Genomic DNA, 23,897 nt, shown 5'->3' on the forward strand with positions numbered 1-23,897 from the left:
ACACTGTCCTTATGGTTTTGCAAAGGGTCAGATTTATCTCTGCCTAGCACTCATCCCCACGCCGCACTGGGCCGTCCATCTCCCCTCCCAGGGGCTGGCTGCACCCTCCTACTAGAGGAGGAGTTGAATGGACCAGGTCACCCCCTTCAGCTATCACACCCCAGCCCCAGATTACCCCACAAAGGGCAATGTTTAACCCCAAGGGCCGCAGCTGTGGTGGAGCCACCGTCATATGGGTCAAGGTTGACCAAATCTTCCACAGGAAAACGGCAGGGTCTCTGGGGAGAGGTGGAGGTGAGAACCCTTCAGGTTTGGGGGTCCCGGCAGAGCCTTGCACCAGGACCTCACTGTCTGTGGTCCTCTGCCATCATCTTGCAGCCTCCACCTCCTGTAGGTCTCACAGAGCCCCTTGGAATACACAAACACGGGGGGTGGGTAAATTGAGAGAGCCGTGAGCTGAGGGGAGGGTGGGACCTGGGAACTGGTCTGGTGTCTACTTCTGATTTCCTGTGTGACCTGAGGCCAGCCCTCTCCCCTCTGGGCCTCGGTCTGTCCTTTGTAAAATGGGTGGTCTATGTTAGGTCATCACCTCCGAGTGATGAAGTCTGGGCACCCAGGGTCCCAGAGAGACAAGGGCCACTCCTGGGTGGCGTAGGGCAGCCTCCATTAAAAGGCTGTTATCTTGGGAGTTGGGATCTTGGTTTGGATGGGCCAGTAGAGGCTCGTGCAGACAGACCGACTACGTGTGACACTTTCTGTGCACACCATGCTCATTTACTTGATGGACAGATGTGGTACAACGCCAGCAGGGTCCAAAGGGAGGTCCCTGCCCTCCAGGAGCTCACAGTCCAGCTGGGGTGAGGGGAGCAGACAGGAACACAGATCAATAACGACGCAAGACAAGAGAGACCTAGGGCCCGGTGGGCTGGCAGGGGGCGGGGGCGGGCACAGCCCAGGCAAAGATGGAGAGGTGGGATAGCACGATAGCCGCTCAGGGTCGTGAGAGGAGGAGCAAGAGAGAAGCTGGACGGTGTAATGGCCTGAGTGGAGAGAGGGCTGCAGAGCTGGGTCTCTGCTGGGTGTTCAAGGGGGGAGCCGCTGGAAGCATTTCCAGGGCAGGGAGGGAGACAATTAGTATTTAGTGAGCAGTCCCTTGTGCAAATACTGTCTGAGCTGCTTTTTCCACTTGGCTGTCATAATCACCCTGTGAGCGACCATCATCACCCCATTTCTACAGACAGGGAAGCAGCCTGGAGAGGTCATCCCCGCATTCAGCCTAGGGGGAGAGGGCCAGGGTGGACTGAGGGTGTCATGCCAGTTCTTTCCACCTCGCTGGGAAGGCCTGTAGTGAAGTGGGAGGCAGGAGAATGGAGGGGAAACTGTGTCAGCCACCCAGCGGCCGTCTGTCCACGACAGAAGGAGCTCAGGCCCAGGGAATGCTGGGTGTTCCACCAACCAGATGGCCTGTCCCGTCCCACCTGAACCTTTATCTCCTCCCCACACAGGCAGCAGAGGGTGGGCCAGAACGTTCCCAACTGCTGGCTCAAAGGCCATCTCTGCTTCAGACTGGCTCTGGGCAGCAGGAGATGGCCCCCACTGTGCCTCGTCCAGATGTCAGCTGTCTCGGTCCCGAAGCCTTATGTAATGGCAAGTGGGGTGCACTGAGCCTCTGGTGGCAGAGCTGGAGGGGCCTAGTTGTACAGAGTGGGGCTTCTGCGCCCAGAGAGGGCAAATGACTGACTGAGGTTGCACGGTGTACCTCATGGGTACATGAGGGCATGGGTACATGAGGTACATGGGTACATGGGGCACAGCTGGGGGCTCAAACCTAGGGCTTCTCGCTCTTCTGGCTCTGACTTCCCAGGCCTCTTTCTGGACAGGAGAGGAGAGAGGTCTTACCTCCTAAAAGGTCTCTTTCTGGGGGTAGAGATATGAAGAAAGGATAAAGGCCATTTCTGGCCTTTCTGGGAATTATCATCTGCCTCCAGGCACAGGCTCCGAGCAAAGCCAATGCGGTTCCCAGCCCAGGAGCAGTTCCTTCATCATTATTGTTATCAACGCAGTTAATAACAGTAATAACACATGCCTGCAGAGCACTAGACAGTTTGCAAAGCATTTCAGCGCCCACAAGACTGTCCTCCTCACAACAGCCCTGTGAGGTAGGTTTTGGTGCAAGTACAACCCCAAGCCCCTCCCCTCCCCATGGCCTCTCTGGCTCATCGAGGTGGAGTGGTGGCCCAGGGTCACACAGCTGTGAGCGGTGGAGCCGGGACTTGAACCCGTGCTCTATCCACTACACCCCGCTGCCTCTCATGGAGAAGAGGCAGGGTAGTGTAATGGAGAGAGCGCGGGCCGAGCAGCAGACTGGGACTTCCTGCAGTCACGGTGTCGTCCTAGGCTCCCTGGAGGCGGCGGCAATGGCGGCAGGTCTGGCTCTCCGTGCCTGGCCTTCTGCTTGGCAGGCAGGGTGGGGCAGCAGGCCTGAGAAGGTCTGCCGATGTCCTGGGCAACTTCGTGCTGTTAACGCTCTGGCTCCAGGGGTGGTGGAGGTGGGTGGGGGGTCGTGCAGGGGGCTGAGCCAATGGGCCTGGCTGGAGCTGGGCCCTGCTGCTTTTGGGGACACCCCCCCTGCCCCGGCCCCCTGGCTCCTGCCCCTTTCCCGGCCACATAGATGGCGCCTGGTCGCTGGTTTCCCAATGGAATTTACGATAGACATCTCAAACAGGCCTTGCTGCTGGGTCATAAAGTCACAGTGTCCTCAGAGGTGGGCTTGTGCATAGAGGCTACGGGAAGAGCTTGGGGCTAGGAGGCTGGAGGGCTGGGGTCTTGTTCTGGCCCTGCCTTCTGTGGCGCTTTACACTCCTGCTCTGGGCCTCAGTTTCCCCAGGTGTAAATCCAGACGAGACCACAGTTCTCTAGGGATCAGCGAATCTCCAGGAAGGCTGCCGAATCACAAGTCTAGGTATTTATTTCTCATTTATTTCGCTGCTTCCAAGGGGCTCTCACAGGGATTCATGACCTGGGGGCATGAGAGACCACGGGGTTCCATGAACGGAAGCTGTTGTGTCAAAGGAGGCGGAAGGGGCTGGACATCTAGACGCCTCACAGGGCCTACACTGGGTCCCAGCCAGGAGGATGCCGTGGGGACCGTTGATGGACACGAATACGTACAGAATATTAGTTAACGGTATTACATCAATGTTGGGTTTCCTGAATTGCTAGCTGTGCTGTGGTTATGTGTGAAAATATCCTTTCCTTAGGAGAGAAACATGAAGTGGGGTGCCTGTGTGGCTCAGTCGGTTGAGCGTCCGACTTCAGCTAGGTCATGACCTCACAGTTCATGGGTTCGAGCCCCGCGTCGGGCTCTGTGCCGACAGCTCAGAGCCTGGAGCCCGCTTTGGATTCTGTGTCTCCCTCTCTCTCTGCCCCCCTCCTATTTGCACTCTGTCTCTCTCTGTCCCTCAAAAATAAATAAATGGTAAAAATTAAAAAAAGGAGATACACATAAAGTGTGAAGGGGCCAAAGGGCCATCACGACCACAAGACAGGATGAGCCTCCTGAGAACAAATGGGGCAAAAATGGTAACATCAGCTGAATCAGAAGGAAGGGCGTTCAGGTGTTCTTTGTACCAGTATTGCCACTTTCCTGAAAGTTGGAAATTATCTTAAAGTACAAAACTAAAACAAAACAAAAAAAAAAAAAAAAAAAAAAAAAAAGGCCCAGGTCAGAGTTTTTACTCCAGGGCTCACCCATATGTTGCTTGATCACACACACAGGCTTTTAAAAAATGGGAATTTCTTGCCAACAGTTGAACACTGTGAGATCATACACGAAAGCTGGATTTCTGGTTCCCCTTGTACAGAGGAAGCTGCAGCCACACTGGGGCCAGGGTGCTTCTGCAGGCAGCAGCCAGAAGTAGTCATGCTCTTGGTGTGGCACCCACGCTCTCCCTGCCCGACCCCATGGAGGTGGGAGCTCGCGCCCCGTAAGCATTCTACCGTGCCTGGCCCAAAGACACCTCAGTCACGGGCCTGTGTCTACCTGTCCATCTTGGGAGACGAGCTCCAGGCCGTTATTGGATTTTCTTTGTGCCTGAACACTGGGGACATCTGAGTCTTTCTGAAGGCAGGTCTGTCCCCATTTGTCAGATGGAGAGGCTGAGGACCTGCGGGGCAGAGGTCATAGGTGGAGCTGACAGAGGTCTGGGACCTGGGTGTTCTGCCTCCAAACGCTGTCCTTGCTCCCCACCACACAGCACCTCACGCCTGTACCATTTGCAAAGGATAGTCCCGTCCATCCATGCATGTGGTCCCCACAACAGCCCTGTGGGGTAGGCAGGGGGTGGGGGGGAGGGGAAGGGCCTTTGACCAACTCCCCCACTGCACAGAGCTGGTCTCCCAACATTGGGGCTCAGGGAGGTGGACAGACCTGTCCAGGGTCACAGGCTGGGCATGGCTGGGCCAAGTGACCCAGCAGCAGAGAGTTCCTTGCCTTCCTCTAGGTTGAACCACTGTGCCAGATGCCATGAGGGGGGTTTCTGAGCTACCATGAGGACCCTGCAGGTGCCCCCAGCCAGGTCCCTGTCTTCCCCAGGGGTCATTCAACTGGAAGGCCCAACAAGGCCTTCCGGCACAGGGAAGGCGTCCAAGGTGTCTGTCCATGCACAAAAACGAGCATCCAAATGGCAGTTCTCCAGAGTTCAGAACAATCGAGGAAAATCCCCTGGAGGAGGCAGGCTCATGCAGGCTGAAGGTGGGGAGGAGCTGGATGGGGCAGATCTCAGAGAGGAGGAAGGGGGAGATAGTCAAGATGAAAGAAGACTCATGAGCTGGGGTCAACCCATTTTATAAGCAAGGAAATGGAGGTTCCGAAAGGGTAAGAAGCTTGTCCAGGGGCTCCTAGCAAATGAGAGCAGTGGGGATTTGAACCCAGACCTGTTTCACTCCCAAGTCCAGGCTCCATCTGAGGAATAGGGAAGGGAACCAACCCGTTGTGGGCATCCCTCAGCTAGCACTGGGCTAGGCAGGGGCTTTGCCTACATCACACACCAGAACATCCCTACTGTCCTCATGGATCAAGAGAAGTGGAGCGACATGGCCCAAGGCCACACAGTGAGTTCATTCCAAAGCCCAGATCTGGCTCAGTCCAGCCCCACCCAGCTTTTTCTACAAGAGCCCCAGCCTTTTTCCTCTCTCTGGCAGACAGTGCTTGAGCCCCCACGCCATGTGGACCCATGGATGGGCGGGGCATGACCTCCTGGTAGCCTCACGCCAGGGTTCCTGGCTGCTGGACCTATCTGGGAGAGAGGATCCACGAAGAAGGGCATCCAAATGGTGATGGTGTGTGTTTATCTGCATACGGCCAAGGATGGAAGGGGCCCGTAAGAGTGACATCATTAGATCTCTTTGGGAGGCAGAACTGGAAGAATTTTACTCTTTACCTTATCTGAGATGGTTTGCACAGTGAGAGACTCGGTCAACATGACGGGGCTGTGCTCGAAAGGGCCAAGCACAGTGTGGGTGTCATGGGCTGAAATGTGTGTGAGTGCCATGCTGTATGGGGGTGACTGCCCACGGGCAGTGGTGGGTAGAGAAGGCTTCTTGGAGGGGGTGGAGCCTGAGCAGATGAACAGGAGTTAAATGTGTAACAAGGAAGGGAGAGGGCCATCTAAGAGTGGGGAGCAACCTCAGCAGGGGCAGGGCAGAGGGAACAAAGCAAGGTGCACCTGTAGCAGAGGTACAAGGTGAGGATGGGTGTGATGAATCTGTGACTCTCAGGCCTGGGAGGGCATTGAATGCAGTGCCCATTCGGTGCTTGGGTCCACTCCACAACACCCCCAACACCCCACAGCCTGTCCAGGCCTGCTTACACACAAACCGTGACCAGGAACTCACTACCTGCCAGGCAGCCTCTTTTGTCCTAGAATGGTTTCGTTACAGAATTTCTCTTTCTGTAGACTGCTTTCTGTAGGGTTGCCTATACCCTCTTCTCACCCCCCCATTCCCCGTGAGCCTGCGTGAATCATTCGGCCGTCCCAGCCCCATGCAGATATGTTTCAGAATGTCAGCACTACAGTTCACAGTCAAGCTCACCCTGCGCTCTGGCATTCTTGGTGGGTCCTGACTCTTGCTTTCTTTTTGCCATCCCCCTGCACTTCATGCATGGTCTCTGCAAAGTTGACAGGCATACTTTCCATGCTGAAACAGGATAGAGCTCCAGAGAAGCCCAGAAACCTCCCACTGGACTACCAGCAACCCATCAATCAGCACAAACCCACCCAAATCTCCTGGCCCCTAGCACATCCTGCTGTATCTTGCCCACAGGGGCATCCCAAGACACCTTGGCTGCTGTCTCGTGACATCTGGAGGCCCAGGGCCTATACTATTTACCTGGGCTTCCAGCTAGATGTATAGGTAAAGGCCCAAACAGTTGGTTCGACTTGGGCTGGCTAGCTGACTTCCCATCCCATCTCTGCCCTGTCTGTGTCTTTTCCAGAGTCTCCCTGTACTTGTGCCCATCTCCTTGGCTGGTCTGTGATGCACCAAGTCAGTGATTCTGAACATTTTATCTCCTTAGCCTCCTGTGAGGTAACTACCCCTCCTCTCCCTTCTTCAAACTGTCTGGAACCTTCATCACCCATCCATTCAGGCCTAGTGCCTCCACTTGACTTCTGCTGATCCAGATGACCCACCAGGCCACTTCTCCCAAGGATGATTGCCTCTCCATCAACCACTTTATCTCAGAGGTCAGAACCAGAGCCTCAGTGACATGAACCCTGATGTGGCCCTAAGTTCCAAGAAGGAGTTCAAGGCTTTATATGATCTCCTAGTCCCCAGAGCCTTTGCACTTCCTGTCCCTCTACCTGGAGTGTTATTTCTTCTCACTGTGCTGGTTTCAGCTCACAAGAAACCTCCTCAGACAGGCCTTCTCTGACCAAAAAGATTCCTGTCCCCTTTCTCAGAGCCTCTATCTCATTACAGTGGTATAATGTCATCTGAATATTTGAAATTATCTTACATATTTGCTTGCTTGTTCCTTTATTGTCTGTTTCTTTTTACTAGATTTTAAGCTCCAGGAAGGTAGGGACCTTACTTGTCCCACCAACCACTGGCAAACAGGAGCTACCTAACAAATGTTGGTTACGTATGTTCTGGATAAATAAATGCCCCAGCTCCGATTCTCACTCCTTTCTCCCATCCTACCCTGCAGACATGCTGATTGTCCTCTGCGTATTGTTAGGACATCCCATATTCCTTCAGACTTCTGTGTCTCTGCACACATTTGCTTCTGCTCTGAGGCCCTTCCTCTATAATTCTGCTTGGCGAGCTCCTACTCACCCTTTAAAACCCAGCTCAATTCCAATTTAAGTGGTTCTGTCCCTTTTCTGGCTTTCTCGCATCTTCTCACTCCTCTACTGTAGAATGAGCTGTTTGCAGTCTACAGGCTGGAGGCTCTTATGGTCAGGAGGAGGCTCAGAATCATTGTGGGGGCCTGGCCCAGGGCAGCTTCTCAGAGGATGTTTCCTGAGCCGCGCTGAGCAATGAGACCCTTTGTGTGTCCCCTCGAAGGGAGTGTCTCATCCAGCAGGTGCCTCACCTCTGCAAGGTCTCTCTACCTCCTCTCTTGCCCCCTGCAGCAGCCAGAATGAGATTTTACAAATGCAATGTGTCTAGTTCACTGCTTAAAACTATTCCAGATGACCCTCATCATACTTAGAACATTTCCAAACTAACTCTTCGAGAGGTGGCATCGAGGCCCTCCACCCCGTCCATTTTACTCAATTTCCTCCTGCGTCAGGACCTTTACACTTGTTGTTCCCTCGTATACGTTCCCCACAAATAGTCACTAGGCCAGCTCTCTCTCATCGTTCACACCTCACCTCAAACATGGCCCCCCCACCCCCCGCAGCCACCTGCCTTCCATCGCTCTGCTTTATTTTCATCATAGACCCACCACCTCCTGGAGTTTTCACAATGTCTGGGGCTTCTCACTGCACCACAAGCTTCTCAGGGGAGGGGATTTGTCAGCCTCATTCATTGCTGTATCCCAAGTACCCAGCCCAGTGTCTGGCACATGGTAGGTATTCAACATAACTGTCACCTGATCGATCCTTCCCTATCCCTGATAAGAACAGCCTCTGGCGTTTGACTTTTCAGAAGACCAAGTCACTAGAAAGTAAGTTCTATGAAGGCAGGGATTGTCTGTCGATTTTCTTTACTGCACTATCCCCAGGGCCTGGAGCAGTGCTAAGTACACAGTAGGCTCAAAGTACGGTTGTTGGGGGGAAAGGGAGGGAGTTGTCATTTGGGGCTGAGCTGGCTGGAGATCTGAAGCCAAGGAACAAAGTCTTTGAGAACTTCCAGCCTCATGAAGGGGACACAGGTGCCCCCCACAGCATAGAGGCAGGAACTGGCAATGGGAGTGACCCACCATTGGGCCACATCTCACCTGACAGCAGCATGGGGTCCTTGTCCACGGACTTGCGCACCTGGTCAGACTCTCCCGTCAGGGAGCTTTCGTCGATTTTGAGGTCATTGCCCTGGATGAAGAGGCCGTCAGCAGGGAGAAGGTCACCTGGTGGTAGGAAGGGCAATCGAGTTGGCAGGGTCTCAGGTGGCTGGAGGGTCTAGGAACATTCCTTTGAAGGTGTGTTTGCAAGGTCAAGTTCACCATTGGGGACCAGCTGCCTAGAGCTCCCAGGGTGTTGGAACCAAGATGGCACTCATCACAGGCCAATAGGCAGCTGAAGACTGGAGCCAAGGTGAATGGCACAAGGCCTGGAGGGCTGAGGCTGGGCCCAAGAACAATCCTAGCTCAAGTGGGCTTGTACTTCTGTTTATAAAGTGCTTCTCTTGGCCTGGTGTGGATTTGGGGTCCAGTTTTCTCAATGATTCATTCTCTGGTCTCAACTACGGTTTGGGAAATTCTTCTAGGAGGGACTAGTCTGTCTTGGCTAGGCTGAGGAGACCCTATGACAGGTCACTTTATCAGAGGAAACCAAGCCTCCTAAGGTGGAGTGAAGAGGGAACTCCAATCTCTTCCCCATCGTCTGCCTCTGCTTACCCAGGACATATCTCACCTATACCCCCTTTGGCACCAGCCAGCCTGACCACTCTCTCCACGGTAGTATCACAGGCCCATCCACGTCCACTCCCTACAACACCCTCTATATCCCAACAACCATCCATCAACAGCCCAATTATAGATGGGAAAGGGATTTTGTCTCATAAACCCATTCTGAGTGTCAGTGGTCCTTGGAGCATTATGTTGAGAAGGCTTCTGTATCTAGGCTTTGAATTGTGATTGATTAGTAATGTCTGTTACAGGTGGAGGTTTTGAGAGTGGTAGCACATGTGTCATGTATCTGCCATTTCTGACTTTCAATGGATTCTGGAATCCTACCTCCTCCAAGAAGTAGCCTTCTACCTCCCAAAGGATCTCAGAAGACATCCTACCTTGGGATTAGCTTTCAGGAACCAACCCCCTTCCCTGGGCCAGCCTCTTTGGGTCTGCCTGTCCTGTCCTGCCTCTGCCCAGACTCTAGCTCTAGCACCTGGCTCTGTGGCTGGGACGCTTACCATATTTGACCTGGGCGATGTCCCCAACCACAATCTCGGCCACAGGGATCTGGACCACCTGGCCAGCCCGAACCACGGTGAACTTCTGCTCCTGCTCAATGCGGCTCTGCAGGCCCCGGAACTGCTTTTCTTTGCTCCAGTCATTGAAGGCCGTGACCAGGACCACACAGATGACAGAGAGGAGGATGGCCGCCCCCTCGATCCAGCCCGCCTCCGCCTCCCCTTCATCCTCTGCCCCTCCCTGGGCCGTCGCACATCCTGCAGAGGGCAGAAGGAAGCAGGCAGGGTGGGGTCAGCCAGGCAGGAGGGGCCTCACGGGCCTGGATTTAAATCCCAGCTCCCCAAGTAAAAAACGTTGACAATTAGATGAACACGATCCAATTTATCCAATGTGTCTGGGTGGTGAGCCCTTCGGTTTCCTGTGTTGGTTCTAGGGGTGGGATCTTGGACAAATGATTCCATCTCTTTGAACCTCAGTTTTCAGATCTGTAAAAAGGGATGGATATTCTTTATCTGGGGGACCTATTGTGAGGGCTGAACTTCAGTGAGGTAAGGTCCATGGTGGCTCCAGCACAGACCCAGCAGGTCTGATTCATGAAGAAAGAGAAAAAGTGAGGATGTAACAGGACGAAGGCAGTCAGTATTGATCAGGGTCTGGAGCGCAGTTTGGCTGACGTGCTTTCTTTCCATTCTTCCAGCAACTGTGAGGCAGGTCTGCAGACAGCAGGCTGGAGGGCAGGAACCACGGTGCCGGGCCCGACCTCCAACGAGCTGGTTCTAATTCTGCCACTGCCCCTGCGTGATCCTGGGTAACTCACCGTCCTCTCTGTGCTGCAGTGTCCTCCTCTGCAAAACTGGAGTCACGGAGACCTCCTTCCAGGTTCCAGGAGAGGAAGGTGAAAGCCCCACCTAGAGCTTAGCACACAGCCCTTTCGCATCTCTGGTTGGATTTGATGTCACCCTCTAGGCTGTAGGCTGCTCACCTGTCCTACAGTGACCGTGCATCCCATACACTCTTGCACTGTTGAACATCCCAGTCTGGTTCCCCAAACTGCTTGAGGCCTGCCAGGCCCACCATGTGAACCGAAGAAGAAAAAAGCAGGCCTATCTGATACAAAAGCCTCAGGCCCTGCCCATGCAGTACTAGGTCCTAGGGTCTTTCCAAGCCCCTCCATGCACCCTGCCTCCTGTGTCCCCCAAAGCACCCAGAGAGGGAGAGTTACCTCCATTTACAGATGAGGAAACTAAGGCTCAGAGAGGTGAGGGAACAGCCAAGGTAGGTGTGACAGCCAGGACTAGCCCAGCCCCTTTTCCCCACCAGGAGGTGGTGAACTGCCCTTTCTATGGAAAATGACCCGAGTAGCATCAGACTATCCATCCCCGGAAAACTCAGAGAGCTTCCCTTTCGTGGTGGGAGGGCAGGGGACTGGACCATTCACAAGTGACTTGTGCCAAGCATTCACTTTAGTTCTCAAGCTGACCAAGAGAAGTGGTTCAGAGAGGGCTGGCAACTCACCTGGGGTCATACAACAGATCTGGAGTTTGAATCCAGGCCTGGAATCTGGGTCTGGTCTGCCTACTGTCCCTGAGCCCAGTGGCCTCCTCTGCCATGTGCTGGCCTCACGTTGCCAAAGACCCTTGGCTAACTGTCTGGAAGTCCACTTCAGCCCCAAGGAAGAGAGAACAGTTTTGAGAGATCCCAGCAGGAGCTTCTGGGAAGCCAGAGGGTCAGAAGCAACATGACCAGAAGGCCAAGTGGTACCAGGGAATGTTTTCCAGCCCCTGGAGGGGTGGAGGTCAAGGCTAGCTGGTGGGCCTAAGCTTGGGACGGTACAGAATCATGTGGCCCAGCAGTATGTATCACTAGAAAATTCCACAGCTTTCACCAAACGAGTCACACTCTGCAGACTAGTAAACAACCGTATCACTGCACAAGGTCCTCGATGTCACTCTTTTTTTCTTTTGAAATTTCAGACTTTTGCAATAATCTTAAACTGCTTAACTGGACCAGCCTTTAGTGCTGATGATAATCATAATCATGCTAAAGTAACTGCCATTGGGCCAGCCTTGAGCTTGAATCCCAGCTTTGATTCAGTCACTGCTGGGTGCCTATGACCGGACTACTTAACCACTGTGCCTCAGTTTTCTCATTTGTAAAATGGGGGTGGTGACAGACACTCCCTCGAAGGTGGCTGAGAGGACAGAGGGAGAGCCTTTACGTAAAGCACTCACCCTCCTGAGCACATAGCCAACAAAGAGTGAAAGCTGCTGTTTTTTGTCATCCGGTGTGCAGAGTGCCTAAATGCATTCAAGTTCACAGCCAGCCTTGGATGGAGCCTGGAGCCCCAAGCTATGGAGGCGTCCAGCTGGCGTTCAGCTGCGATGACCGGGGGAGGCAAACAAGGGCACCCCTCCACCATCATGAATGACACCAGAAGCCCCAAAGCCTGGGAAACACAGGTGAACCTTTCTAAACAGAAACCCAATCCATGGAAATGTGCTCTTTTGGGCTTCAGGGGAGTGACTTGAGATACAGAGCCCCAGTTCTTTGCTTTATGGGACTTTTATTACTCTCTGCCTCTGCTACGTGCTTTGTAAATGGGAAGACTACTCTTTCCCTGTTGTGTATTTCATTGGTTCCCCCCCCCCCCCCCATTTACAGATGACAGCAGTCACTGCAGCATTTAGGACACTCAGAGATAACCAAGGACCATGGAAAGCCTTTGGGGTCTGGAATTGTAAAGACTGACTTTGAATCCTGGCTCTGCTGTGTGACCTTGGGTAAGTGACTTGGTCTGTCTGAGTCTCAGTTTGGACAGCTGTAATGTGGGATGACTTTGTGACCCCAGGGCCTAGTAAGGGCCTGGCATCTGTTGGGTACAAGATAAATGGTCTCCTTTTCATCAGCTACTCTCCCTGGACTGGCTTCTGGAAGCCAAGGGGGTGGTAGCTGAGCAGGGTTCACACTCTGTTCCCTTGACTCCCAACCCTGCCTGTTGCCTTTGCTGGTTCCATACCAAGGAGCCCTTTGGGTCCTTGAGGGCACTCTGCTGGCCAAAGCCCATTTGTTTTTCCTTCCTTCCGAGAACTGTCTGATGGTCACTCTGTGCCTTGGGTGGGCCAGAGTGGGGCTGTGGATTGCTGGGTTAGGCCTTCAGCTACCAGGAACTGCTGGACCCTGGGAACAACTCCTGCTGCCCCAGATGCAATCAGGGAAAAGAGATGGGGAAATGGAAAGAAGGGGGGCACTGGCAGACCCTGCTGAGGTCTCCTCTGGGGCCCCTTGGGCTGGGGCAGGAACAGGTTCTGAGCAGCCCGCAGCTGCTCTCCCTGGACCTGAGGCTTTGTAAGGTTCGGCTTTTGTCTGTGTGACCTCAGGGAACTTCTTGGCCTCTCTGGGCCTACTCTTCTTGTCCATCAGTAAAATGGGAAAATGACTTGCTAGAAGGTTACCAGGGCCCGGCATCAAATATGGGCCCTCGAAACTAGAAGAGACACAAACGTTTTCTAAACACCTACTATGTGCCTGTCACTCTGCTGGCACTCTGACACTAGGGGAGCTGTCAGGAACAGGGAGTTGGGAACACTGGTGTGTCAATCCCAGCTCTGTCATGAACATGCTGTGTGACCTCCCCCAAGTATCTGGAGGACTCTGAGCCAAGGAAGCAAACAGGAAAGTGCGGTGGGTGCCGCAAGGCTCTACGGTTTGTAAACCCATCACCAGCATCATTCTGGACACGACTGATGAAGCTTGAGTCTGACTTGGCAGGGTGGTGGGCCTGGCAACATGAAAGGTCCAGAACTCAGAGCTCAGGCCAGAGCCTGGGCATTGGGGAGAACGTATAGCCACAGAGTGCAGGAACTTCACTCTCTGGTGCTGGGATATGTGCAGTGGCTGCCCTCATCCACCCAGGTCTGGCCTGAGCTAGTGTCTCAGCTAGAGGTAGGGAGGGGCAGTGGAAAGAACTAGAAGACCTGGATTGAAAGTCGAGCCTTACTGCCTAACAAGCTGTGTGACCTTGGGTAGGTTCTTCCCCTCTCTGGGCCTTGGTTTCCATGTCTCTAGAAGGGAAGGGCAGCCCTCTGTTTGGGGGGCTGTGTGTGGGAAGGCTCCTCCTGGCATGCACTTGGAGTTAATCCGTGCTCTCACGGGGACCCCCCTCTACCATCTGCCCTCTGACTTCTCTATCTTGCACTAAACTGGGTCACAGGAAGCCATTTACCTGGGGGGCATTGACTCAGTCCTGTCCCTTCCTGAGGAAATGCAGCTGAGTGATAGAGCGTGGGCTCGGAAGCCAGAACGTCTGGGTCTGAGTCATGCTTCTGCTGCTTCCTAGAGTGTGACCTAGAGAGTCATTTACTATCTCAGGGCCTTGGCTCCCGGATGATAACAGCACCTACCCACAGGGTTCTTGTGAAGATCAAATGAACTTCTACTGTAAATGCTCCCAACTAGTGCCGGCTACACAAATAGTTAGAAGAATGATCATTATTATTATGGTTGTGTGTTGCACCTTTAGCTGAGTTCAAGGCTTATTCAATCCAGTAGCCATGTGTAGCCTTCTACATTTTCTGTGAAACTCCTGCAAAGATTGTTGCCCGATATGCATCTCTTATAAGGCCCTATGTGAAAGTTCATCCCAGAATTCACTGTCAGGGGACACGCTACCAACCAAAGAAACTGTTTTCCTGCCTTGTTGATAGCCTGAGCTAAGAAAGTCATCCTAATTCCCTTTCTGCCTTGGCATCCAGGAAGCTTAAAGTCAAATTTAAATCTCAGTCATGGCAGGAAATATGGTTGGTTTATTTGCTTCCATTCCTTTCCTGTCTTTTCTGTTCAACTTCATCTTGTGAGATGTGCCCTTCTTGTGTCTTTAAACCCTTTCTGGGAAGAGTCACACAGGATAAAAAGCAACTTAGTAATATTATGCATAAAATTGAGGTAGTTGGCCTAAGAGTTGGTCATTAGACTTGGGCAACTAGTAGACTTGGGCAACTAAGTTGGTCATTAGACTTGGGCAACTAATAGACTTGGGCAACTCTGGCTTTGGATGGGGTGAGGGGACAGGTGTTCAAGGAATTTCAGAGACCACCTCCTCATCTGGGAAATGAGGCCCATAATGGTTATTTCTTATAAGCTATTCACTTTTTATTTCCTTGCTTGAAGCAATGAACATAGTAGGATTATCTGTTGATGTAGCACATTCACTAGGAAAATGTCGAATCATAAATAATAACAAGTGTTTATAACATCCTACTAATGAAAAATCAGATTGTAAAAATCTAACAAAACAATATATCTTACGTGATCCCATAGTATGTGTCTGTCTATCTATCTATCTCTCTATCTATCTATCTATCTGTAATGTGACATAGGTTTGAAAGACTGTGTCATCATAAAGGAAAGAGTCATTGAGTTGATAAAGCACTAGCTGTTAGCAGGTGCTCACTTTCTGGAATGAAAAGATGAGGGAAAGTTGAAGTTCTCCATTAGGACTCCTAAGTTCTGACTTTGACAAGAGAAGGTCTGCTCCACAACCCTCCCTGGATGAGTGGGTGGTGCTTCCTCCGTCAACGGAGCAGTGTCCCCAGTCAGAACTCAGGGACAGATTTTGGGAGGCCCTCTCAAGACCAGGACTCCTCACGTGGGAAAACATGTTCGGCGTCAGCCTCACAAGTGTGTGGGTGATAGTGAACCAACTCTGGGATAGGAATGTGAAAGAGGAGGAATAGCGTGGATACTGAGTCTCTCGCACGCATGAAGGATGAGACCTACGAGGGAAACTGGGAGGAGGAAGCCTGGGGCCGTCACACCCATGGTGGTAGCAGGTCCAGCACCCACTCGGTGACCTCGAGTGAGTTAATGCCCATCTCTGTTCCTTGTTTTCCTCATCTTTAAAATGCACCTAATCATGGCCCTTACCTCATGGGGATTTAGGAAGATGACATCCGAGCTCAGAGCTCGGCACACTGTAAGTGCTCAATAAATGCTCACTGTAGTTCCTTTCACTGTTGGTGCAATCCTTGCATCTTGCACATGGAAAAACTGGGGACCGGGGGCTGTGGGTGGGGCCCTGTCCCCTGGGCCTCAATTTCCGTGGCTGAGTCCCGGGTACCCGCAGGTGCACGTTTGGTACAGGGTGGGGCGCTGGAGTCTTACCTTCATTGTTCTCTCCAGGCGGGTGGTAAAAGGACAGCCCCAGGGAGATGATGGCCGCGATTTCCAGGATGATCAGTGTCACATCTTGCAGTGCCTCCCACACCAGCTGCAGGAAGGTTTTTGGCTTCTTTGGAGGTATAAAGTTTTGCCCAAAAATCTGCTTTCTCTTTTCCAGATCTGGAGCGGTGCCCGGCAAACCTGTGGACAGAGTGCAGGAAGGTTGGCCTGGGAGAGACACTCAGCTTCCCGGGAATCATCCTGAATGGGGCTGGCCCCATGGGGAAGCACAGAGCGGGGGGTGGGGGTGGGGTGGTGGAAACAAAGCAGAAAACTTGCAGGCACCAGCCAGGCACCCAGCACTCGCGCCAGGCCCAGAGTGGGCTCCTGTGAAATGCCAGAGACACCATGAAGTGGGGTGAAGAGTGGTCCCCCACAAAATGATATTTCCGCATCCTAATCCATGGAAACTATGAAGGTGACCTTATTTGGAAATAAGGAAAACGGTCTCTGCTGATATAGTTAAGGATCTTGGCCTAAACCCAGTGTTAAGTGTCTTCATACGTGATGGAGGGAGAAGACACAGACCCAGAGGGCACAGGCCAAGCGAAGATGGAGGCAGAGATGGCAGGATGCAGCCACTAGCCAAGGAACGCCAGAGCCACGAAGACGCCCAAAGAAGCAAGGATGGGAATGTCCCCTAGAGCCTTTGGAGTCCGCATGGCCCTGCCGACACCTGATTTCCAGACTTCCGGTCTCCAGAACTGTGAGAGAATAAATTGCTCTTGCCCAAAGCCACCCAGTCTGTAGCCATTTGTTATGGGGGCGACAGAAAGCACATACACACCACCAGGCCCACCCCCCACCACACCCGTGTGCCTGCTTTGCATTTCCTCCCAATCTCTTCATCGAGCACACACTTGGAGACCCCTGCCTTGGGTGTGAATCCCAGCCTGTGCCTCCAGCTCTGAGCCTCAGTGTCCTCCTCTGTGACGGGGATGACGACTGTACGTAGCCCATGAGTGGTTGTGAGCATCTCAGGACAGAATTCGTTAGGTCAGTGTTTGTTGAGCACCTACTATGTGTCCAGCACTGTTCCAGACACTGGGACAGAGCAGTGAGAGACACAAACAGAGCACCCTGCCGGAAGTGCTGACTTCCCAGGGGACACACAAGACGTGGTCAAGCGGTGCCTGGGGTGTGGCATACACTCAGTGGAGGCTAGTGGCCTGTCTCATGGACCATGGGGGTGAAGTGCAGTCCTCATCATGCAGGGCCGGGACATAGCGGCCCGCTTCCAACCCACTGTTTCTTCACTTCCAGACAATTTTCCCTGCCTCACCAATCCGATCCTTACTCCCTGCTCAGCAATCTTTGGAGGCTCTGCACTACCTCCAGAATAAAGTCCATGCTTCTCAGCTTGGCTCTCTGGCCTCTTGATCGGACCCCCAAGCCATGCTTGCGGCCACATTTTCACTACCTGGCCCCCTCCCAACCAAATCAGGCCAGTCCTCTGCTGGCGTGGCTTGTGTGTACCTCCTGCCACATGTTTGATCGGGTGTGCCTTCCACGTCCCTCCTCCCTGCTCCGTTTGCTTGTCTGCAAGTCCCCTCCCAAATTCATTCGCTCCAAGGTGTGGACAAGAATTGTCCAATTCTACCCATAGTTAACATTTGAAATCATTCCACTTGGGCTTCATTCCTTGAAATAAAAACTCCAATTCCTTTAGATTCCCTGGGACAGGGAAGCCATCATCAGTTCTGGACACCATGGTGTGAATGAGTTTCAGGCTTTTTCCTGGGAGTGGGATTTGGTAAAGGGAAGAAAGGAGAACTGGGGATAGTGGTGGGGCCTCGGAGGGAAAGGGCTATGACCAGTCAATACTGGCCTGTTATGGCAGTTTGCTGGGCTTTGACCAGTCAGTTCCTTTTTCTGAGCCTCAGTCTTGATAATAGGGGAGTTCAGTAGGATGGGTGGGTCCTAAGGATCCCACAGGTTCCAAGGTTCCTGAAGTGGTCCTGCTGGGGTCTATTCACAACTCTTCATATGTTTGGTATAAATAAGGGCTTCACTAAGAAGCAGCTTAGCAAAATTGGGGCCAGTCTATCTCCTAGGCCTGTCCTGATTGATTCACAGAGAGTGAGTCTTTGAATCTTCTGAGGGTCTGTGATTCAAACGTTCTGGAGTGTGACCAGTTGAAAATTTGGGTATTCCCCAGTTCTGGGAGTCTGGTCATAGCTCAGGGGTTCTTTCATCTGGGGATTCATGGGACTGGCTTTGAGATCTTGGGTCCTGGGACAGAGCACAGGGCAGGGGGTTGCAAATCTGCAGAGCCATGGGGCTGAGCAGCTTTTGTGAATGAGTGAAGTAGGTGGGTGGGGGGCAACAGGGAGTAGTGGGGACTGGGGCAACATGAAGAATCTCAGTCATTTTAAAGGGGGAAATTATGTCTTAGCTCTTGTGGGAGAATGTGGAACCAATGAGGTAGATCTGTCAGTCTTCCAAGGGAAGCTGGACACCTGAAATTTGACATAAAATCTTCCCATTAAAAATAGCCCAGGATGAAATATGATGTATCTGTGAGCTAGATTCAGCCCTGGGGTTGCTGGTGTGAAACCCCCAAGGCTATGGACTGGGGTGAGGGGAGGAGCAGGGAGGCGCCAGAATAGAACAGCCTCCCTGTCTCTTCCTCATCTTTCCCGGGCTTCCGCCACTCCCCAGCACTACACCCTGCCCTGCTCTGCTCCCTGCAGGTTCTGAGGTCTCCTCTGTTTTTTAGAAATAACAGCTCACAGAATAAAAATATTTGTGTGTTCTGTAGGGCCAGTCCCATTTAGAAATCTCTAGGCAGTTTCCACACAACAAACACCCTAGTATATAAACCCAAGATGGGAACCTTGGGTGTTGAGGTGCTCACATAGGGTGACTGAGATGACAGATGGTGGCCATGACATCTTGCTCACCCTCTTCCTCTTAGGGGAAGAAGGTGGGCTGAGCTGGAGATGGGGATACCCAGCCCCAGGAACTCAGATGGGCTTGAACTCAGATGTTATAGGTTCAGATGCCAGGTCTGAGTGACTTTCGGCAAGAGGCATCGCCTCTCAGTGCCTCAGTTTCCTCATCTGTAAAACGTGAGTAACTGCAGGGCCTACTTCACAGGGTTGGGCGGGCCTTTGGCAGGATGTCTCGCGTAAGGTGCCCGGTGCTGTGCCTGGCACTGGGTGAGGGTATTGGTTAGTGTCGCTCAGTTTTAGGTGGTGTGTGTGATAATTATGGCCTGCCGGAGGAGGAAGACTTTGGACAGGTGGCATTTCAGTAAGATGGGGAGGAGATCAGTAAGATGGTCAATGTGAGGACAGGAACAGCAGAAGGGCTATATGACTGCAGACAAGCCACTTATCCTCTCGGGGCCTCAGTTTCCCCATAGGTGACATGAAGGATTGGCCTGACGGAAGGATAGGGGCTGGTGGCTCTGATACCTTGTATCCAAAGACAGTGGTTTTGAGGACATACAGGTGGGACCTCCCACTGTCTAATCCACCTATCATGTTTTCCCCAGGAGTGGAATCTCATAGTTTCCCTGCCTTCTGGCTGAAAATGAACATGCCTATTTTGGGGAGCAGAAACAACAGAAGGTGATGTGAGAGATGAATGGTGCTGGAGATTCAATTTAGATTAAAGAGCATCTCACCATTTAGCATATTAAAAATTAACATTCTGTGTCAAGTATCGCTGGACAAAGCCAACAAGGCCTTGAAAATTCAGAAACACAGTGCCTGGGCATTGATGTCAGAAGCTGTGTGGGGTTGTGGGTTTCTAATGTGAATTTCTTTTTTTTCACAAGAGGCAGAGGACAGAGTGAGGAGTCAGGTTTGTGGATGAACTTGGGCCATTTATCTCATCCCTAGGGGACTCAGTGTCCTCATCAATAAAATGGGAGCAAAGTAACTCGTAGACTGTGGTGAGCCATGCAGAGAAGAATGTGTGCAAAATTGTACGGGCGTAGCAATTGTGCCTTCACAGTAAAAAGCCTCCATCACTTGTACAAATTCTTCTATTGGAATCGGAATTTGTGTGTTCTATTAATCACGTAATAGGAGAAAGCCAAGCACAGAGCATGGGAAGCTTGGGTTGTACAGCAATTATTTGCTGCAATGGCTGTTTGCTATCATTGGATATTAGAATAACCTTTGTGCCAAGCTTCATTTCTATCCCGCTGTCCTGGACACAACTGGATTTGTTCCCAGCCTCTAAGCCCATGCCCCTGCTAATCCTCATTCCTCTATGTGGATTGCCTTTCTCTCTCCTTAGCTCTTTCAGGCCCAGCCCTGAGTCCCGCAAATGGCAGCCTCAGGCCATGAGAGAGGTCTTGTTTGGTCAGCTGCACACTTGCACAGTGTTAAAAAAGTGATAGGGGCGCCTGGGTGACTCAGTCGATTGAGCATCTGACTCTTGGTTTCCACTCAGGTCATGATCTCATGATTTGTGGGACTGAGCCCCGCATTGGGCTCCAGGCTGACAGTGTGGAGCCTGCTTGGGACTTTCTCTCTTTCTCTCTCTCTGCCCCTCCCCTGCTTGCACGCGTGTGCTCTCTCTCTCTCTCAAAAATAAATAAAATAAAATAAATGATAATTTGTTGCCAGCATTAAAAACTCAGGTACTTCCACATAAAAATCCGGATGTCTAGCTCAGCAAGGATGTGTGCGTGGACCTCAGGGAGCTGGAACCTGTGGATGAGAGCTCTCTGACCCAAACATTGGCCTCATCTTGGCTGGCGGACATGTTTCCTGTTAAGGAAAGCTCAGGGGGACAGTGAGAACCAGCTTAAGTTCTTCCAGGAGCAGAGGAAGTCTTTGCATCGCCTGGACCTAGCGCAGAGCTGGGGACCAGGAAGAGTGAGTGCAGGAAGGGATCCTGGTTTCCTTAGAGGGAAGGACTTTGTCACCAGTGGGCTGAAGTGGATGGATGTCTAGGGAGGAAGGAAAGGGAAACACACCCAGAGGCTGGACAACCCGCCATGGTGTCCTGTCACTAGATGCCAGGCCCCCAGCGACTCAGGAGTCTTTTCTCTAAAGAGGCCCGAATTCCCCCCCGGCCCCTCTGAAGGTAGAGAAAGTAGTTAGGATCCTATTAGATGGCGTGTATCCAATCTTCCACTTGCTTATTTAATTAATCGACAAATATTTATTGAGCACCTACTATAAGCCAAACATTGCTTTACATGTTGGGGACTCTGGTGCCAGGAAGGGTTTCCTGAAGGAAGTGTAATTGGGTGAGCTCAGAAGAAAGAGTGGGGGCTAATCAGGTGAAAGGGTCTGGGTAGGGTAAGAGGGTTGGCGAAGGCAGAAGAAACCCCAAAGGGCTTGGGAAAGGCCAATGTGGCTGAAGCATCTCCCGTTTGCCCTTCAGGAGAGGGGGCAGATGGTCTCCAAGGGAGAGGACACATCTTTTTGGTGCCACACGGGGTCCTCATTGAGCAGGCCTTGGAGTGCCGGGGCGGGGCTATCTAATGGATAGCGGAACTCATCTTGTTGCCCTCTTTCCCTTGCCTGCCTGTTAGCTCAGCACTGAATTTACAGTTCACTTCTTAGAGCTGCATGGAGGACTCAGTGGTACCTGTTGTGCCTGTAAATCATCATCTTACTTCTCCTTTCTTCCCTTTGTCTGAATTTCCTCACGAAAGTCATTAAAAATCTTTCTGTATGAGACAAACTTTTACAAGCTGCTCTGCTTGTAGGACATGCGTAATCAAGTAGGAAAAAAGGGAGTGTTGAGGTAGGCACAGGTGCAGGGATTCAGAGGTCAGAAGGAAGGGGCAAGATGAAGGAATGGGGGCATGTCACATATGACTTACTTTTGGCCCTGGTAATTGGGGGCTGGGCTCTGCTTTTCCTGTGTGGGGGACACTGACGTGAAACTCCTCATGCCAACCAGCTGGGCTCTGTGAAAAGTAGGGGGCTTTGGCCATTGGGAGGGGCTCAGGGTGAGAGTTGGCAAGCCATCTGGATGACCTCTGACCTCTTCTTCCCTGCTCTGAGACCCCCACAAGGCTGAGCATCCTTGTTCCCCGCAGAGGGATGCCAGAGAACTTTTTCAACCCCAGGAAGGTAGCCATAATGAATGCTGCCACTGAATTTGGCTGATATTTGGGGGGCATTGCCTGGCTGAGTGAACCTGCCTGCTGTCTGAGCAAATGATTTCAAGGAGAAAGTAACTCTCCATCTGCTGCTCAGCGTTAGTGCAAAAACAAACTGCCCCCCCCAGATGCCGGTGCTTGGCATATATTGGCCCTCATAAATCATAGATGCAGTTGTTACTACTAACTACCACACTATCAGCATTACCATCACTCTCGGCCTGGAATGTGCCTCCTGGATGTTTCTGTCAGCATGGCTGCTGTCTGAGACTGTCTGAGACCCACCACTGCAGCCACGCCACACCCCTACCTAGGTCCCGAGACTTGGTTTGGATGCCTCTTCACTTGCTGTGTGACCCTGAGTAGGTTACTTACCCTCTCTGGGGGCCCTCAGGTTGTTTCACTTGAGGATGAAACAGAACCAGGCTCTGACAGTGCTTTGTGAACTGTGACATTCTTCCTCCTCTATTGGGGTCACCCCATTATGCAGGAATGTACACTGAGGCACAAAGTCCTTCTGCTGGGATGGCGACTGAGTCAGGCCCCTTGTCACAGAGTCCAGGGGTCACACGTGCCCTCCTCCAGCCTGATCTAGTTAGGGGTGGGCTGCGTCTGCCCAGAACAAATGCCCCACAGCGATCTTAACCTGATTAAGCTGACATAAGTCACTGGCTCACACAGGCCTGATCTGTCAGCTGTGGGGTGCTTAGTAAATTTCAGATGAAACAAATTGTGAGTGCTTCCCCAGGAAGGTCAAAGGGGGCTTCATGGCTCTTGCGTGCATTTAAAAAAAGGGAAGACAGTACAAACTGGGGAATGTACCCAGAAGGCAGGTGTGTGACTTAGTATGTGAGAGAGGCTGTCTGTGCAGGTATGCGTGCACTCGAGGGTGTGGCTGTGTCCGTGTGCACGTGAGTGGCCTGGAGCTTCACGTAGGAGGGGGCCTTCACATGCTCCCACCCTGTCAGAGGCCAGGGAGAGTGGGCCGCTTACAAAGACATCACTGCTGAGATGTTTGGGACTTCACAATGCTCAAGACAAAATGGTGAAATGGTAGGAAAGACCGGAGTTTGAGCTTTGCCCAAGGCTACTTCTGAGCTCCGTGACCTTGGGCAGGTGACCTCCCCGGTCTGGGCCTTGGTTTCCTGGTGTGTAACTTGGGGATGAGGACAGCACTCGTCTCACAGGGTCACTGTGGGGAGGGAACACACTGGATGTGCTAGGTTGGACAGGGGCCTGGCTCGGGGTAAAGGCTTCATAAGCAGTAGGCTTGCTACTGTTGCTGCTGTTATTTGAGCCACCCCCAAGCCACTAGCTCCAAACTTGGTTGTATGTTGGCATCACTAAGGGGCTCTGAAAAATATTAATGTCTGAGCCTCAAACCTAGAGATTCTGATTGAAATGGACTGGGGTGTGGCCTGGGCCTTCAATGTGCTGGGTGAAGGACTTACTGGTTCCCAGACCCGCAGCTAGAAACACGTTAGAAATGCAAATTCTGACGCCAGCCCAGACCTACTGACTTGACCGCTTGGGAGTGGGGTCCAGGCATGTGTGTGGTAACAGCCTTCCTGCGGGGACAGGCTGAAGAAGGGGCAGAGGGTGGAGAGGACGTAGCGAACGTGCTAGGTGCTTTGGGAATGGCACTGCCCTCGAGCCTCACCGACCACCCTGGTTTCTGCCAAGGTTCTGAGCAGGCAGTGGCTTGAGCGGCTTACACAGCAGGTGGGGGACAGAGCCTGGACCAGCCTTGTCGATCTTTCCCTTCCTTCAGCAGCAGGTGCCTGCTCCCCCACGGCTGGTCTCTCTCCCTGAAGGCTGCACACGCATGTCAAGCTCACAACCTGCCTTGAGGTGGCAGAGGAGGGAATGAGTGTTGTGCTTTGAGAAGCTGACAGACCCAGAGTTGAAGCCAAGGGGGTCATGGAGGCCACAGTCAGACCTTCTGTCTCCTGCTGGTGGCTGAAGGAGCCTAGAGAAAAACTAGGAACAAGGTGAGGAGAGAAAGGAGACCAGAAGAGGAGATCA

General features: G+C 52.4%; 1 protein-coding gene across 3 annotated transcripts in view; it reads right to left on the reverse strand.

Moving 5' to 3' along the window:
* The window catches only part of ATP2B2 (ATPase plasma membrane Ca2+ transporting 2), a 116,696-nt gene that overhangs the window by 61,662 nt on the left and 31,137 nt on the right, over positions 1-23,897 (reverse strand). For all 3 annotated transcript variants that reach the window (XM_042979511.1, XM_042979510.1, XM_042979512.1), the window contains exons 2-4: positions 15,740-15,937; positions 9,580-9,837; positions 8,450-8,575 (exon numbers count right to left, since the gene is read on the reverse strand). In XM_042979511.1, the coding sequence (XP_042835445.1) occupies positions 8,450-8,575; positions 9,580-9,837; positions 15,740-15,937 (582 nt within the window). The remainder of the gene's footprint in view (positions 1-8,449; positions 8,576-9,579; positions 9,838-15,739; positions 15,938-23,897) is intronic.

The sequence above is a fragment of the Panthera tigris genome, chromosome A2, assembly GCF_018350195.1.
Source record: "Panthera tigris isolate Pti1 chromosome A2, P.tigris_Pti1_mat1.1, whole genome shotgun sequence".
Lineage (NCBI taxonomy): Eukaryota > Metazoa > Chordata > Mammalia > Carnivora > Felidae > Panthera > Panthera tigris.